This window comes from Trachymyrmex septentrionalis, unplaced genomic scaffold, assembly GCF_001594115.1.
Source record: "Trachymyrmex septentrionalis isolate Tsep2-gDNA-1 unplaced genomic scaffold, Tsep1.0 scaffold39, whole genome shotgun sequence".
NCBI lineage: Eukaryota > Metazoa > Arthropoda > Insecta > Hymenoptera > Formicidae > Trachymyrmex > Trachymyrmex septentrionalis.
Genome location: NW_017305557.1, coordinates 381,555 through 401,438, shown reverse-complemented (window position 1 = coordinate 401,438; position 19,884 = coordinate 381,555). Strand labels below are relative to the sequence as shown.

At 32.1% G+C, this 19,884-nt stretch overlaps 1 protein-coding gene across 1 annotated transcript in view; it reads right to left on the bottom strand.

The window, feature by feature from the left end:
• The window catches only part of LOC108750944, a 297,617-nt gene that overhangs the window by 41,585 nt on the left and 236,148 nt on the right, over positions 1-19,884 (bottom strand). Inside the window, exons 16-17 of the mRNA XM_018490822.1 lie at positions 3,668-3,942; positions 2,904-3,028 (exon numbers count right to left, since the gene is read on the bottom strand). Of these exons, the coding sequence (XP_018346324.1) occupies positions 2,904-3,028; positions 3,668-3,942 (400 nt within the window). The remainder of the gene's footprint in view (positions 1-2,903; positions 3,029-3,667; positions 3,943-19,884) is intronic.

Below are 19,884 nucleotides of genomic sequence, written 5' to 3'. Positions count from 1 at the left end.
ATTCACCTGATATGGCACCTTGTGACTTCTACCTATTCGGCAAAATGCATTTGTCCATGAAAGGAAAGCGGTATGTGGACGTAGAAGACATCCAAAGGGCTTGTACCACTATTCTGAAGGACATACCTTTGAACGACATAAAACACTCATTCGAAATGCTTTTAGATCGTGCCAAACGTTGTATTGAGTCCGATGGGGACTACTTTGAATAAACAAATTTGAATTTGAAAAAAAAAGTAAACCGTTGTTGTTTTATTTCAAAAGTTCGGAAAATTTTGGGACGCACCTTGTATATATTTATAGTTACTGTTACGTTCTGCCCTCCTAGAAATATAACTTTACTTTCTTTTTTTTGTCTTTTTGTTTTGCACTGAATTATTTTTTGTTATTTAATCTTTTCTATCTAAGGTATTTCTATTAATTAATTGTGGATATTCCTAGCGAGAAACTTATTAAGCATAGTATGATTCTGTCATGCCGACGCGTGACACGTGTGTCGCATGAGCCAATCGAAGCACCCGTGAGGCACTCGCCGCGTGCCGATGTATTACGATAAAATTCCAAGCAGGATAACTCCACGCGGAGTTAAGAAATTATTTCCCATATATTGGGATTGTCTTGTCATTGTCATCCTACATAAGGTTTAAGAAAAATTAATCCGATCGAAATACATCAACGCCTATAATCTCTCAGAATAAGAATAAGCTATCACGTACCAATCACGGCCCGCGACGCGCGTGTCGCTCGTCGCTCCAAATCCTTAATGAGATTTCAGCCGCTTTGGTCGAGAATACTGTTAATTTCGAAATCTCGCGTTATGTTTAATACATTTTTGGTTTCATTTATTATCTTTGACCATCTGATTTATTATCTTTTGACTGCCTTAATCTGAAACAGACAAGTAAACGCGAATTTGTCCCGTTATCGAGCCGACTAATTGAAAGTCGGGGAAGAAACAGCGCGAATCACGCGGAGAAAGGAATCACCCAAAATTTAATTTGTTAATTACTTTAAAATTCCATCAATTAACGCGAAACTAATTTGATCCATCAATTCTAAATTGAATTCGTGGCAATCGTGTCGAATTTCAGTCCGATGTGACTAATATTTCATATAAAAAATTATTTTCCAAATTCGGTACGTATTACCAATTCCGGGAAATTCGAGCTCCTCCTTCCTCCCGACTCGCGAGCGCCACCGACTGTATAAGCGCCTATATAAACGGGACGAAAATCGAGCCAAGGGATTCATTCGGCAATCAGTCGTCATTTGCGATCAAGTCATTCTTGATCGAAACGCTGGTGGAATATCTCCCAATATTCGCAATATATACAAAGAAAAGAAAAAAGTACGTATTAATTTCTTTCAAACTTCCTTTTTCCTATACTTTCAGGCTGACCATGCTCATAGAAGTTGCTCAATTCTTCCCTTCATTATTATCTGTTCTTTTGCAATTTATTTCCAATTCTGTTTTTCTAATGCTATTATTCAACCAACCGCGTCAGTAATTTAAACAGAAACATTTTCGGTAGAATGACCAACCAAGGGATTCGCGTCAATTTCAATATAACCAGCGTGTCAGCCAATTCAGTAATTTAAATTTTAATATGGCGTTATATTCAACTTTCATTCAATCCATTCTTCCATCCCGAAGGGTATGATATGATAAAACGGTTTGAATTGCTCGGATCCATTATCAATTTTCTTGCTAAATGAACACTAATTAATTTGATCTTTGTTACTATTACAATTATTCATTGAACCACTAGCGATAACGGCAGAATTTGAAGTTCATTTTCTAAATTATTCAATCAAACAATTCACAATGTCTCATATTGATAAAGAACTATGCCAAATTCCATTTTAGGAGGACAGTAACTATTAATTTAAAATTCTAAATAAATTATAATAGATCAATTATTATATAAAGGATTCATGTAGCATGCGATACGCCGGCTAGCAGTCTCATGGTTTGCCACTCGACCCGTGACTTGCTCCCACTCTGATCATACCTCCAATAACCACTCTTTCAAACCTATGTCCTGCTCGTGCGTCGTGCCGGACCGTCTCTCTCTCCCTCTCCACTCCGCGCTCGACAGCGACGCGACGCACAATACATGTATAGCGCAAAAATATTCAATCCGCGACTATTAGTTATTCTTGCATAAGAACTCGCAACATATTTCTGGTGACAGCGGTGGGATAGTAGCAAGAACCGCTGCATCCTAACAATAATTCGTAAACGCAAAAATATCTAAATATGTTACAAGACATGACGTAATAGTTACAAATACCAAACATTTTGCTCTCAATGCAGAGTACTCAATGCAGAGTCGCTAACTATATACATTTGTTGCTATAGAATTACACATAATTATTGTTATTATTATTGTAGCAGTAACAATCATAATCATACAATAGTAATATATAACTATGTTACAAATACCAAACATTTTTCTCTCAGTGTAGAATGCGCACAATTACCTGCTGTGCATAGTTCCCCACTTTCCCCTATGACTTCCACTTTCCATGCAAAGCGACTTTCACCCATCTCTTCCCTTCTACGGGGCGCACGACTTTTCACGCGAAGCGAGGTCCACTCCACCCCCTCTACGTGTTATTTCATAAACTACTTTTATTAATAATTTTTTAACAAGTAACGAATAATTTATCAGATTAAAACTTATCAGAAATTACTCGGAGTTACGACCTCGATGTGACGATATATATTAAAGTCATCGGGGCGGGCTCTCCTATTCGATATATATATTATTATAAAATAACTTTCATTTGAAAATTTTGTTCACATTTAAAAATATAATTGGTTCTTAAATTTTAATAATAAATTTCAAGGGAAACAAATTGGCATTGGATATTTAGATAAAATCGTGGTCAGTACTTACCTTTAAAATGCAAAAGAAATTGAATGCATGCGCCATTATGTAGTATTCTGGTTTTTCTGCTGTCAATGGATAACATCCACTCAGGAATACCCATCACTTTTCTTACATCCTCTAAGAATTGTGCTCTGCAGATAAGAAAATATCAGCAAAGATCTATCTGTTTTTTACATTGATTTTTCTTTGCAAAAGTAAATAATGCATGTCAAGTACATAAGGAATATTTAGAAGTATATGTATATCATTAAATAGCAAACTAACTGCTCAAAATTTAGTTAAAATCTATCTAATTAGCCAAATATTATTGCTATAAATATAATTCAAAATGTAAGTAAAACGTTTCTTTAGATACTATTTTTAATAAGTACATGGAATTTTCCTTTATTTTTCTGTGACTTTTACTTTGATTTTACGCAAATTTTAAGTATAAAACCGTCTTAAAATCAGAACATTAATATTTGCCTGGCGAAGAGGCTACCGTGATCAGGAAGACGATTCTTCCAGAGTAAGGTTCTTCTTCTATTGCACTACGGTCGAGCTGACCCTTGCGAATATCCCTAAAGTTGATATCTCGGGCGTATAATTTTTGGTAGAAAGAACGTTGACTAGCATTTAATCATGTCAAATGATTATTATATATTTTCTGTATGTAAACAAGAGTAATATGCGGCTCATCGCTCTTTCAATGTTAGTGATGTTGTTACCGCATTGCTTGATACATACGATATCTTATATAGTGTCATAAATAATTGGTAAATAGCACTTACACAACAAATCGTGGCGGTTTCCTAATATTTGCATATTTAACGATATTATTATCAGGCTCAATATTTGTACAGGCGAATCTGTTCCCACTAAAATCCTTATCAAAAATTATGATAGATTTGCCCATTGCGGATACCGGTCCATCCAGAGGAAAATTGAAATCTGTAAATATTTGTCGCTTTTCTCCAATATTAATAGGGCCTAGACGAGATGATATATCTCCAACATAACATCTAAGGAGTAAATCTGGACCACATTCTTCTCTGTAAAGATCGTCCTAAGAAACGATAAAATATTTATATTAATAGAAGCATTCTGATTGATACATTTTAACTAAGGTAAATGTGAAAATAACAAATCCACCTCTGATGAACTTGACGTTGACCTTTATTGTCAAGATCATAGTACTGAGCTTCAGAAGGTTTTAGCCTGCGCTCATTATTTGTTCAAAAAGATCATTTACAAATAAGTTGATAATATAAATGTGTATTTAACTGTATAGTTTAAATTTTAATTATCACAAATAATTCAATATAACTTTAAAAACAAAGTTAGATACATCCTACAGCGGCTACCTATTCCTTGCTTAGGACAGTGATGCGAATTCCGGGCCGCTTGCAGCACGCGATCAGCGCCACCGATCGGCGGCCTGGCGTAACCGGTAACAACACAAGCACGAGTCCGTGTCCGTGTGCTTGGTTAGTTAGAAGCGTGCCAATTATATCGCTCTGTCCTTTTTGCACTACGTTCTTATTGTTTGCCTTGTCGGCGCGCTGAGAACGAGAGAGAACCTTGCTGTCACTCAAGCAAGCGTCGAGCCGGTCGAGCGACCGAAATATGTTTTCTCGGTTCTCGGCCGATAAATTTCTACAAATATATAATTTTAACGAAATTTTTGGTATCATGACACTTTTAACTCACTTTTTACGATCGCAACTATCGGCACTTTGAAGGTTTATAAAAAATTCATACACTCAACTTTGTGCGTTGTGGCATCACTGAGTTTTCTTAAAAGATTTTTTTCTAAATAATTATAAAAAACTTAAAGAATAATAAGTCCTATAGTTTTCGACTTAACTTTCTATTAAAAAAAAAGTTATTTTAGTTAAAATATCATAAAAAATGATCAATATTACAATTGTGTGTGTGTGTGTGTGTGTGTTAGTAGAAAATTTATTGATTGGAAAATGTAAATAAATTGTTAACGTTTCCCAATCAATATTGCAATACATATTGGCCAAGAGTGGATACTTTCACACTCACAAATTTTAATGTTGCATATTTCGTAGAAGTATTTATTATTCGTGTATTATATTCGTGTATTAAAATAAAAAATTATAGGAAAAATAATGATTCGACATGTGTGGTATGTATTCGACTTGATCGATGAAAGATTCATATAAAAAAACCATGTTTAATAATGTTGCGTTTATGACAAATACGCTTCGTGTCGATCAATATTTTGTATAAAATGTTTCTTTCTAACTATCACATCCGCATTTAAAATTCTGTTAATAAACAAAATTTCGAAAACGAGATTATTAATAATATATTATAATAAAGATACCAATACAATTTTGTAGTGCACAACTGAAAGCCTTCATATGTAATAAATATTTGATCTAATATATATGTTTACTACTAATTATAGTACTTGTTTCCGATCTCACATCTTACGCGCTCGACCACGTCAATTTCTTGCGGATCGAATTTATGACCGTGATACATAACACGAATGGAAAATCATAAACAATTAATCTCTCATCTACTATTGCGTTTTGACACGATTTATAATATTCTGGATTAATGAGAGAGGTATATGATTATTACAATTTATTAAAATTTATATGTTATCTAGAACGTTCCCATGCCCTCATGTCTCTTGATATACGTCTGGCCTGACGCCAAGATTGCCGAGACTGCCGAGAGCCGAGAAAACATATTTCGGTCGCTCGACCGGCTCGACGCTTGTTGAGTGATAGCAAGGTTCTCTCTCGTTCTCAGCGCGCCGACAAGGCAAGCAATAAAAACGTAGTGCAAAAAGGACAGAGCGATATAATCGGCACGCTTCTAACTAACCAAGTTACACGGACATGGGCTCGTGCTTGTGTTGCTACCGGTTGCGCCAGGCCGCCGATCGGTGGCGCTGATCGCTTGCTGCAAGCGGCCCGGAATTCGCATTACTGGCTTAGGAGCGTCCAACTTTCCACGCAAAGCGAAGTCCAGCTTACACCTAAGGCCCAATTTCACATTATATTATTAACGAAAAAATTAAGATAACGATAACTCGATAGTCAACTATTTACATTGTTTCACATAAGCTTATTTAAGATTAAACTAAAAGTTACGTGTATTGCTAGGGTGGCAACACTGATCGTATATTTGATGAAATTTATCCAAGTTCTTAAGCGGTTCTGATCTGCTATTGGAAACATATAATACATTTCATAAACCTGTTAAAATTTGGAAAATATATAACATTTTTATAATTAGATAAATAAATTTTAGTTCCATCAGTTAAGGCTCCTGACTAGTCGCGGCGGCCATGTTGGAGTCGTGACGTCAGAAGCGAGGAATGACACGTTAATTTATGTTGCGTGCCATTTTTAAATAAAGATAATTTGGATGAAATGAAATGACGAGATCACTTTAAAATATTTGTAAAAATTGATGAAAACTGTTTTTTCGTCCCTCAGTAAATGGTCGTAAAAGGCACATAAAGTGAGCCTATATTCGGACAGAAACATACGGTCCGAATATAGACTCGCTGTTGAAACGAGTAAAATATACACTTTTACATATAAAATTCCAAGATAACTTCAGTTTTCATCGATAATTACGACTTTGATAAGTACGAGACAAGTCACATTTCCACAATCAAGCAAATAATAACGAAATGACACGCAACATAAATTTCGTCGTCAAAACATCACTTTTCCACGCCTATAAGTTCGGCCATTTATCATGGTGTGGCGCTGTAATATAAATACAAACAAGCATGAGTCCATGTACTCGCCTACAGCGCGCCAAGAGTGAACAAGACAGCGAGCTCCTTCTCACACTAGTCGCTTGTTTCAACGACCAGAAATGCTTTTTCGGCGATCTCGGCCGCTCGGCATCAATAAGGAGCGGAGGACATCGTAAATAACATATAAATTTTAATAAATTGTAATAGTATACTCCTCCCATTAATCCAGACTAGTATAAATCATGTTAATTGCAACAGTTTACGAGATATTTAATTGTTTATGATGATGTGCGTAGTTGAGTGGGAAAAATCGGTTCACTCGGCGATTCGCTCGTATTTGATTTCTTGTGTTAAAATTTGCTAAATTTATATTTTCTCAGCAACAAATTAACCTGATTTTTTTAAATCTAGGGTAACTCGACAAGATATAAACAAATAGCTTAATCAAATATTTCACAAAGTAACTGTAATCATGAAATTTTTAGTTTTTTGTTTCATGAATTTTTATTTTTTTGGTTTATCACTAAAAAATTACTTTTGAGTATGGAGTCTGTATGTCTGATTAATAAATTTAAGTCACATTAGCTATGTTTCTTTATTTAACATGTTGTAAAAAGTGTCCAATTGGACAATTAAATGTACAGAATTATCAGTACAAAATTGTTTTTGAATTTAATTGCAGATGCAAATATAACATATGTAAACAAATAATAAATAATTTGCCAAATAATAGTGTAACTGTTGAAAATAGTTGCAAAATATATTTTTCATGTAATACTATTTATTTCTTTATTTAAAAAGTTAATGTCATATCTTTAACAGTTACGCTAACATTTGGCAAATTATTTATTATTTGTTTACATATGTCATATTTGCATCTGCAATTAAATTCAAAAATAATTTTGTACTGATAATTCCGTACATTTAATTGTTCAATTGGACACTTTTTACAACATGTTAAATAAAGAAACATAGCTAATGTGACTTAAATTTGTTAATCAGACATGTGTTTTATTCTCAAACGTGATTTTTTAATATTGTAATAAACCGAAAAAATAAAAATTCAAGAAAGAAACAATTTTCTAAACTAAAAATTTCATGGTTACAATTCAAGATTTTTTTAACAACAAATTCAATCCTTCCTTGATAAATTGGTCAGACGGAACTCTTAACCTTAAAGTCACAGTGATTTTTTGAAAAAAAACTGTTATCTCGGCTTCTAATAATTGGAGGGTAATCTTTTTTTTAAATTTGTAGAAAAATTTCAAATTTTGAATGCTTTACCCGGCTATTTGATATGATGCATATTAACAAAATTATTTTCATTTTTTTATACGGAAAAAAATACTCATTTTTAAAGTTGTTTTATAATAGTTTAACTGCAAAAAATCGTTTTGTTATTAAGTGTACGTGATAATACAATTTTGAAAAAGCAAAATTCCTGTAAATTGTTGTGCTCAAAGATGAAGAAATTAAGTTTTCCGTAGACAGATTTTTAAGGAATAAATAGCTTTTTGCAAAAACTAATTAACATTTCAGGTTTGTTCAGGGCTTGATTTGTGTGTCATTACGAAGGCTACATTTTACGAGAATTTCAAAGCTTCGCGTTTAAATCTCAATGAACAGAGAGCGAGTAAAAAAAGGTCTTTTTTGGTGTTTTTTATTTTTTTTTCTACTAAACTAATAGATCGATTTTAATGTTTCACGTCTCATTTTGTAAATATTTCGAATATCTATATTTTTTATACCGAATTTTTTACCATACAATTAATATTTTTTGTTTTATAAACAAAAAACATGCTTTTTGCAACTATTCAATTTTTTTTTCGCATACTTTCTTCAAGTCTTGAGTCTCAAACATACGCATTTCTTTTCTGATGACCTTTCGAGACTTTTGTAAAGAGAAATGCTGGTTTATAATCTTTTTTCGGTAAAATTCTACTTCTATTGAACTATTCTTGCTATTCGAGTTTATGAAGGCAAAGTATACTATATAACGCGCATGAAAAATCGTAAACAATTAAATATCTCATAAACTGTTACGTTTTAACATGATTTATATAATACTATTCTGGATTAATGGGAGGGATACACTGTTACTATAATTTATTAAAATTGATATGTTTTTTGCCCCCCCCCCCCGTCCTTTATTGATGCCTAAGGCCGCCAAGCGGCCAAGATTGCTAAAAAAACATTTCGGTCGCTTGAAACAAGTGATTTGTGTGAGAAGAAGCTCACTGTCTCGTTTACTCTCGCCGCGCCGTAAGCGAGCACACGGACATGTGCTCGTGCTTAAGTGTGGCTACCGGTTTTGGCAGACCGCCGTCTGATTCTGTGTCGCCACCGTCAACGCAGAATTCTTGGCTGAGTAGTCAGGAATCTTAAGTAAATAAAATCTTATAATCGACTACAGTTGATCTTATTACCTAACTATTTTAGTATGAATTTATACAAGTATATTAGACAATTCCATAAACTGTGCAATAAAGTCCTCTCCAATCTTGAAACGCAGTCATGCCTAAAACTATAATAGTATTAATAGTATTATAAAGAATTATATTATAATTGCGTATTTATACATGTGGGTAATTCTTTTACAAACCGAACGGATTTTGATGAAAATTAATCGGCACCTCTTCGATTTGACTGAAACTTTTTTTATGGATTCTATGTCGAAAAAAAAGAAATACGTGTCCGAGGAATTTTTTTTTATTTGCATATTTTCGATAATACAAGTGATCGAACATTTGAGAATGGCAAGTTTTTTGGCTTGGAGACTCATTTTCATAAATCCATAGGTCCGAATCTTTAAGAGCTACAAAATTTTCACCAATTGCACTTTTGTAGCTGAAGGACTGAACTGTAAGAAAAAAATTTTTTTTACAAAAAATACTAACAAATTTATATTGTTATTAACAATTTAATTGTTTAAATCGATTTTTAACAAACGCCCCCAAAACGAATCAAGTTTTTAGTATTTTTATCGCATTCTCCGTCAAATTTTACGTCAAAAACATGTTTTCAAAATATGGTACCTTTTCAATTATTATTGTTAAAATATTAATTTATATAGCGCGTAACGGCCAAAAAAACGGTTTTTTGCTAATAAAACGAAATCTGTAACTCGTATCAAAAAAAGTTAAATGTAAAAGTTGTAGATAATTGACAGATCTACAACTTTTCTCGAAAATTTTTTTTGACATAACCTCAAAATTTTAAATTAAATTGCAAAAAATGTTAAAAATCAGCTTTGTAACAATTATTTCTTGACAATTTGCATAAAAAAAAGTTTATGGGTAATTAATTTCGAATCGAATCTCCTGACATGTTAGAAAACCAATCTTGATTGAAAAAAAATTATTATGAAGCGTTGAAAAAAAAATCCATCCAGTGCGTAACTTTGACATGTGGGATTTATTTTATATTTTGAAATTATGTATTTTTTGGAACTTCGTTTCTTAGCATTCATAATTATTTCTCCAATGGTTTTTTGGTTTAATATTGGTTTTTTAATTTTTGCATATTTTTAAAATTTCGCGGGGAAGTCCGCCTAAAGTGAGATCCGTAATCCATAGTGATCTATTATTATTTATCAAAGTCTTTCATGGCAGTGGTGGCTAATACAACCAACAGGGCGATATTACATGACGCACTGGATAGATTTTTTTTTCAAAGCTTGATAATAATTTTTTTTCAATCAAGATTGGTTTTCTAACATGTCAGGAGATTCGATTCGAAATTAATTACCCATAAACTTTTTTTTATGCAAATTGTCAAGAAATAATTGTTACAAAGCTGATTTTTAACATTTTTTGCAATTTAATTTAAAATTTTGAGGTTATGTCAAAAAAAATTTTCGAGAAAAGTTGTAGATCTGTCAATTATCTACAACTTTTACATTTAACTTTTTTTGATACGAGTTACAGATTTCGTTTTATTAGCAAAAAACCGTTTTTTTGGCCGTTACGCGCTATATAAATTAATATTTTAACAATAATAATTGAAAAGGTACCATATTTTGAAAACATGTTTTTGACGTAAAATTTGACGGAGAATGCGATAAAAATACTAAAAACTTGATTCGTTTTGGGGGCGTTTGTTAAAAATCGATTTAAACAATTAAATTGTTAATAACAATATAAATTTGTTAGTATTTTTTGTAAAAAAAATTTTTTTCTTACAGTTCAGTCCTTCAGCTACAAAAGTGCAATTGGTGAAAATTTTGTAGCTCTTAAAGATTCGGACCTATGGATTTATGAAAATGAGTCTCCAAGCCAAAAAACTTGCCATTCTCAAATGTTCGATCACTTGTATTATCGAAAATATGCAAATAAAAAAAAATTCCTCGGACACGTATCTCTTTTTTTTCGACATAGAATCCGTAAAAAAAGTTTCAGTCAAATCGAAGAGGTGCTGATTAATTTTCATCAAAATCCGTTCGGTTTGTAAAAGAATTACCCATATCCCTAAGAAAAACAATGTTCACTTACGAGTTGTTGGTTTTCAATATTATTTAAAGCACAAACTATTTACATTCTATAATAAAAGCTTTATCATAAATTTCTGTGAAAAGTACTTACAACACTAAATTTACTGATAATACAACTTTTGGTGTAAAAAATTATTTAATTTCTTCACTCATACTGTTTACATATTGACACAGTTTAAAGTATACGTGTTCCATGCAATGCTTCACTTCGAACCTAAAAAACACAGTTGACGACTTCATGTACATACAGATATGTATCAAGTTATGACAATTTTGTATTATATGCAACACGTATTGTAACAAGTTTTGCAATCAAAAAGATTTCAAAGACCCACGTGAAAAAAGCAATTGCAGAGATGAAATAAATAAATTGACACACAATCATTGCCGGATTCATATCTTATAATTTGTAACATCATAATTTGTCTGTATTTGTACTGAAAGTGACTCGATTAAGGTCCAGATGTTTGTAATGGATTTTTGCTCAATTATTATTAATATTAATTATTTAACTTTTAAATAGTAATGTTAAATAATTAATACTAATAACAATTGAGCAAAAATCCATTACAAACATCTGGACCTTAATCGAGTCACTTTCAGTACAAATACAGACAAATTATGATGTTACAAATTATAAGATATAAATCTGGCAATGATTGTGTGTCAAATTATTTATTTGATCTCTGCAATTGCTTTTTTCTCGTGGATCTTTGAAATCTTTCTGATTGAAGAACTTGTTACAATACGCGTTCCATATAATACAAAATTATCATAACTTGGTGCATGTCTGTATGTACATGAAGCCGTCAACTGTGTTTGTTATGTTCGAAGTGAAGCATTGCATGGAACACGTATACTTTGAACTGTGTTAATATGTAAACAGTATAAGTGAAGAAATTAAATAATTTTTTACACCAAAAGTTGTATTATCAGTAAATTTAGTGTTGTAAATACTAAAATAAATAAACAAATTCAAAGGACTCTTTCAAAACATAATAACAAAACTCAATCAACGGGCGAAGTAAGAGTCAACCACATTTTTTTAAATTTTCATAAAATTATATATTATATTAACAGCGATGAAACGCAAAAAATTAGACTATAAACTAATAAATTACAAACTTCCTACAAAGATTCTCGATAAGTTTCTGTATACACAGGAAAAATCCTGTAATGTGCTTTTCCGAAAAGAAAGAGAGAGATTAGATCACAAACTTTTATGGCTGTCTGATAAAAAGGAAGCACAGACTATAACCAGAATCAAACCTATTTTATATAAATACGATACAGGCATGCGTGCTGGCCCAACATCCGTGCACAAGGACACATTGAATGTCAACAAGCCTTCGCTTACGTTATCTCCTAGTAACTTGATATCTATACATCCCAGTTCCTTCACCTCACACAAATCTTCGTCTCTGACCACTGTCCGAAACGGGTGGTTCCTCAACCTATCCTCTGTGTCCATTCCAATAGACATACAGTGTTTCCTACAACTAGGTGAGAATTTCGCTCTTTCACTAAACGATAAACATAAGATTATTTTCGATTGCATTAAGAGTGTTGAGACTGGCGTGCATCGCATGCTGATCGAAAATAGGATCGCGATCACCAGCCACTCCATTCCAATTCTTAACAGTATCATTTCCTCTCCAATCACAACATCTCCGATTGATAAACTATTGTTAAGAATGGAATCGAAGACACGCGCCTTTTTATCGGAACATACCAATGTCCTTTTCACACACGCAGATAAGGGCAATGTCACAGTCGCTTTAGACAGAGAGGTCTACATGGATAAGATGATTACTCTGCTGAATGACAAGGACACATACTCCCATATCAATAAAGATCCCATCAGGAAAATCACGACAGCGATAAGGTCCATGCTCACCAGATGGAAGACGAAGAAGTATATTAGCGAAGCAAAATACAAGACGTTATATTGTAGTGACGGATCACTTCCGAGAGCTTATGGTGTGCCGAAAATACATAAACCTTGTTGCCCTTTGAGGGTCATTGTCTCTTCGTTGGGCAGTCCGCTTTATCCACTGGCGACATTCTTACACAACATATTAGTTAAATCCATTCCTAAAGCAAAGAGTTATATAAAAAATAGTTTCGAACTAGTTGAGAAACTAAAAAGATTACACACTACAGACCAATACAAATTAATCTCACTGGACGTAAAATCTCTGTTCACGAATGTTCCGGTGGATATAGCCATAGACTGTATTAATGAACATTGGATGTATGTTTCCGGAGACTGTCCTCTCCCTAGAGAGGAGTTTGTGGGGGCAATAAGGTTTATTCTTGATTCCACATTTTTTTCGTTTAACAACAATTTTTATAAACAGAGTTACGGCACTCCTATGGGGTCCCCCTTATCACCTGTAATAGCGGACTTGGTGATGAGGAGACTTGAGACGGTGTCCTTGATGTCATTGAACTTGGACGTGACATTTTATTTTAGATATGTGGATGATATTTGCACTGCGGTTGAGCCATCAAAAATTGACTCAATAGTAAAACAATTTAACTCTTTCCATCCACGATTACAATTCACTTCAGAATTTGGGGGTGATGAAATCAGTTTCCTGGATGTTACTATATCTATCATTGGAAACGGGTTTGGAGTTGATTGGTACCGTAAGCCGACCTTTTCAGGGAGGTTTTTGAATTTCTATTCTAACCACCCCATTGCACAGAAAAGAGGGACGATTTTTTCGCTGGTTGACAGAACAATTTTACTTTCGGACGTTCGATTTCACACACAGAATTTGACACTTATCATTAACATTTTATTAGACAATGACTACCCATTATCATTTATATTTGACACAATCAACCTACGAATAAAAAACTTGAATAGAAATAGACACATAACACAGAACAGTTTGAATGACAAGGTCGAAGCGAGGGAATCGGTATCATGGCTTACGGTTCCGTTCATCCCTCTCCACACAGAAAAGTTCAATCGGTTCAACAATAACGACATCAGGGTTTCTTTCCGTAGTCCGAACAAACTCAAAAAATACATCAAAGTACACAAAGATGTTTATCCACATACATCGAAGAACAACGTGGTTTACAAAATTTCATGCAGTGATTGTGACGCTACGTACGTGGGACAGACAGGTAGAAAATTAAAGACAAGGATTGCAGAACATCGCAATCACATTAGATACAACACGTCGGCACGATCTGTAATAACGGAGCATAGGAGACAACTAGACCATAAATTTAAATGGGATGAGGTCGAAATCTTAGACGAAGAGCCCTGCTATCGGAGACGTTTGGTTTCAGAGATGATTAACATCAAGAAACAAAAGAATGGTCTCAATTTACAGACTGATACCGATGGCCTCCACAAAGCTTATATTCCAATCATAAATAGAGTTTGACTTTCGGTTACGAACAGTCCGTCTCCTCTCTCAGTCTGTGTTGATCCGCACTACTGAACGTACATGAAAATCGATACATAATGTCTGTCTTACATATCTGCGCTCCTTCTCACTGTACATATTTCATAAGTTTTTTATTTCTTTTTAGACATATTAATTCAAACTTCTTACATATGATTTCTGGTGAGTTTTTTATGAAATAATTTTTATTGATTTTGTTGGATTTTCGGTATTTTATATTATTTTATTTATGCTTAGTTGTCGGTAGTAGGTTTTTTGTTTTTTTAATTTATCCTTTTTATTATAAAACTAGAACTTTTGAACCAATGACATTTTTAATACTTTTGACTGTTCAACCATACGGAAATTATGTTTCGAGATCAAGACTCACCCGAACTGTGATTATTCTGAATATGCGAACATTTGCGACAATTGATTTTATTCTGTTATTTTTTCGTTATACTAATGTCTGAAGAGGGCTCAAACCGGTAGCCGAAACTTGTAATTTATTAGTTTTTAGTCTAATTTTTTGCGTGATGTTTCATCGCTGTTAATATAATATATAATTTTATGAAAATTTTAAAAAATGTGGTTGACTCTTACTTCGCCCGTTGATTGAGTTTTGTTATTATGTTGTAAATACTTTTCACAAAAATTTATGATAAAGCTTTTATTATAGAATGTAAATAATTTGCGCTTTAAATAATATTGAAAACCAACAACTGGTGAGTGAACATTGTTTTTCTTGGGGACATGTATGAATACACAATTATAATATAATACTTTATAATACTATTAATACTATTATAGTTTTAGGTGATTGTGTTTCAAGATTGGAGAGGACTTTATTGAACAGTTTATGGAATTGTCTAGTGTACTTGTATAAATTTATACTGAAATATTTAGGTAATGAGATCAACTTTGGTCGATTATAAAATTTTATTTACTTAACTAATAGCACTAAAATTTATTTAAAATTTTTTTATACGATTTATAGCATATATATACAATACATATGCATACATATATTATTTCTTGGTAAAGTTTATTTATAAGCATGTCAAATCAGAGACAAAAATCTTTTATAAATAAAATTAATATTTTTTGTAATTAAATTTTATAAAATGCATGTAAAATAAAAAATAAAAAGAATAAAAAAAGAAAGTAAATTAATAATGTATAATTGTATAAAATATATTTATAGGAATAACTAATGTCACGAATTTACCGTTATATCAGTTATAGAAAGTTTATGATTGATCACAATAATGAGACAGAACCATATTGCAACAATTTAGTTAATCCTATTATAACAATGAAGAGTGTCGTTATTAAGCAATAATTTGATATTGTAGCAGTAAACGTAGACCGTAAACATTCAAAAAAATAAAGTATTTATTTGTATCTAAGGGATCAGTTGATCAACGATGTTGGTCTTTTGTACTTTTAAAAAGATATCATAACGTTTTTAATATTAAAGATATGCGAGGAATGAATTCATTGCAATTAGAATAACTTAGATACCGGTAGTGTATAGAAATGTCTGTATATTATTCGTTATAACATTATTCTGAAAAACTAACACTATATTTGTAAAGATACGTAAAATTCCACATTGGATATACTAAACTCATTTTTGAAAAGAGAATGGGAACAGACAGACTTTATTGTCGCTAACGCTGGTCCCTTAGATATAAAAAAAAATTCGATATTGTTAAAGTTCATTCTTATATATATGTCATTGCATAATTTAATATAGGCTTGATGGTAATTACACTGAAAATTAACTCGCATATTTGTAAAGATAAGTAAAATTGAATACACCATTCGAAAGAAACAATAAATGAATAAAAAAATAAAAAAATAATAATAATAAAATAGAAAACGCATGAACGAAAGAGAGCTCTAAGCAGTCATCGCATCAAAAAACATCTGTCAAGATATTATACTTTAAACATTAAACAAGAATTGTACGTTTACGTTACTCTGTGTGAAATTAATAGACAATATTGCTCGTTGATAATAAATAAAGTCATTTTAGTCACCGTAAAAACTGGATTTCGAAACATGCTTTCTCACAGTATTACATGTACCAAGCATAAGACATAGCAGATATATATATATATGTATATATATATATATATCAATATCTGTAATTTAAAATTTGATGATTACGTAAATTTAAATCTTTTTACATGTAATTATACGATTCATGGTGTTACTGATGTAACATACAGCGAAGCTCATCCACACATAGACGTTGTGGAACATATATGTATTATTTACTTCAATGTCATAAAATGTAATTATGATATCTACTATATATTAAAGTAAAATCGCATACATACATTGAGACAAAATTGAAATAATTCTTGATGCAAAAATAATAATTTTCAATGATAACTTGGATATGCTGAAAAATGTGAAATGGTGAGCGCTAATTAGTGAGACTTATGGCGACATTACTGATTCAGTTAGTTGGCTCACTACATACGCTGAAGATTCAGTGGAATGCGAAGCTTCTGAAAATTTGTGGTGGGGATCACTATTTAAAAAAAGAGATTTATGATAAGTTTTATTACATTAGTCGCTCTGTGGACCGCTCCTACTATATAGAGCAGATTTCTTTTACTGTATGAGAATATATACTATCTTTGAAAACGTCTCACGTTATGAATTACTACATTCCAATTCAACAAGATGAGGTGTGGGAGAGACAGTAAATTTATTCAATTTTTATAAAATTTTGATTATACCTTTTATACGTTATGTATTTTTCTAAAGTTTACATGTTTTCTGTTTTCTACAGCGCGTCTTCTCATATATCTTCTCACACATCTTCGAAACCTCGCTATGTATCTCATATCTTGATGAGGAGTTATGCATTGACATTGACAACATATAAGTTCTTGGACATCGAGATTGTCATGGGACCTACGTCTCATATAGAAATTGCGATCAGCGATAATCGAGGCAACCGCATAATCCTGCCTCATGCTACGTGGAAGGCGTTTATCGAGAGACGTGCAGATATTGAGCGATTAATGCAGCCAACTGTCCCATCATTATCGTCACCACCAATTCAAAATCTGAATATAGAACTTGTTAAAGTATGTGATACGAAAAACGTAAAGTTGTCATTGTATGGTACAAGCTTGTATATGAAACCAAAAACCGTATTCTTCTTATTTGAGCTCAAGCAATGTGTCGAGCATGTGTGCTATAAACTATAATAAGTCAATGTACGCATGGTGTGAAAAATTCAAATATTTTGTATTATTTTTAAGACCAAGTTATATTACTACTAAACGCGATGCTGCAAATACTTTGCACAAAATTTATGATAAAAATTCTATTATAGAATGTGAACTAACATAGTAGTCTATGGTTTAAATTATATCGTACATGCTGCATTAAATATTAGATAAATAAATCTATATTAAAAAATATATTTCTTTGAAAATTTCTACATCTTTTCCCTAATCTCTTCATCATTTCTTCTTTATATCTTCGTGATATTAAATTACTTAATAAGAAAACGCGTACAGCTGAGAGAGAGAGAGAGAGAGAGAGAGAGAGAGAGAAAGAGAAAGAGGAGGGGAAAGAGATCGACTTATACCATTAAAGTATTATTAAAATTGTGCTCGTATCATTCCATTAGAAAATCGCATCATAAAAGCCTGTAAAATAAATACCATATCCTTTTAATAAAATTGCGTGCGAGAGAATATATATCAACAATTTGTGTGATTACTATACGCCAAAATTGTATTAACAATAAATGTGATGCATTAAAAAATTGCGTAAAATTTATGATAAAACTTCAATTATGGAGTGTTAATTAGTAATTTGCGCTTCATATAAAATTGTATACACTGCGTTACATTTAAAGTAAGAAATAAATTAATATTTCATTTAAAAAATGATACTTAAATATATTACTAAATTTTTTTTATTACATTAATTTTTTTAATTACACTCTTCTTTTTCCCTCTATTCAGCGATTTAGAATTATACAATATATGATAAGAAGGCGCGCAATTTTTTCCTCAAATAAATTAATCAAGTTATAAAAATAAAAATTGAATAATAAGAAATTATATTTCTAATCTCTATTTCTTTCTGAGTTTCCTCCACAATCTTACAATATTTTTTTCGCCCCCTTCTATGACATCATTTGCTTGTCACGAAACCTGCACATTCCTCTTAAAAAAAAAATTTTCCTCGTGCAAAAAAAATTATCTTTCTTTATAAATATTTAGAATTAATAATATAATAATTGTTAGTACGACGTAGTACAATCAGTGTTCAATACCTATTCAATAATAGTTTATAGTGATTTGATAATTAAGAACGCTCAGCTATTTATATTACATTACTAAAAATATCATAATTAGTTGCTAAATTAAAATCATTGCTAAGTTATATCATTGAAAAACAAATACTATATTTATTTAATAAAATTGTGAGCAACAAGAAAAGAGAACATGGGAGAGAATATAACGGGAAGAAGAGAGTGAATACTATGATAAGTATAGAACTACAATGGATAGGAGAGAGAACACGAATACTACGGCGAGTATAGAACTACAGCGGCTGGGACACATATCATTATGCACACTATTTGGCAACGTCACAATGCATCTCGATCTTTAAATTTTATATCATTATGCATACTATTTGGCAACGTCGCAATATATCAAAATTACATTCATGATGTCATCGCGAAAACATACTAACATGTCGAATGTCCTTAAAAAAATTCTTCATTACATTAGCTGCCATTTATCGGCGCTTGCATTTTTTATCTCTCACTGTTGGTTTAACTATTCCATATGTATTCCTAAGAAAATGTGATAGAGGGAACGAAACTTAGAGAAAGCTCAGGCAATGTTACTGCATCAGTCGTTCAGACGGACCGCTACTGCAACGCTTTCCAAGCATGTACAACTCCATGAGATTTTATGTTCCTATTCAAGATGAAGAGTTTTATAAACAGTAAATTTTTATTTTATAAATTTTTTTGTCTTTTCTCTACAGTTTGTTTATTTGTTTTCCTTTTTTCTCTAATTATATATATACGAGGTCTGTTCAAAAAGTATCGCGAATTTTGTGTTTTTTCAAAAATTATTTATTTATTCATGAATATCTATTTTGTCCCCTTCAAAGTAATCCCCATCAGATATTATACACTTGTGCCAACGTTTTTTCCAATCCTCGAAGCACTTCAAAAAATTATTTTTTGTGATCTTGTTCAGCTCCTCCTTCGATGCCGTCTTTATCTCCTCAATCGTAGCGTAGCGTCGTCCTTTCATGGGCCTCTTCAGTTTCGGGAACAAGAAAAAGTCACAGGGG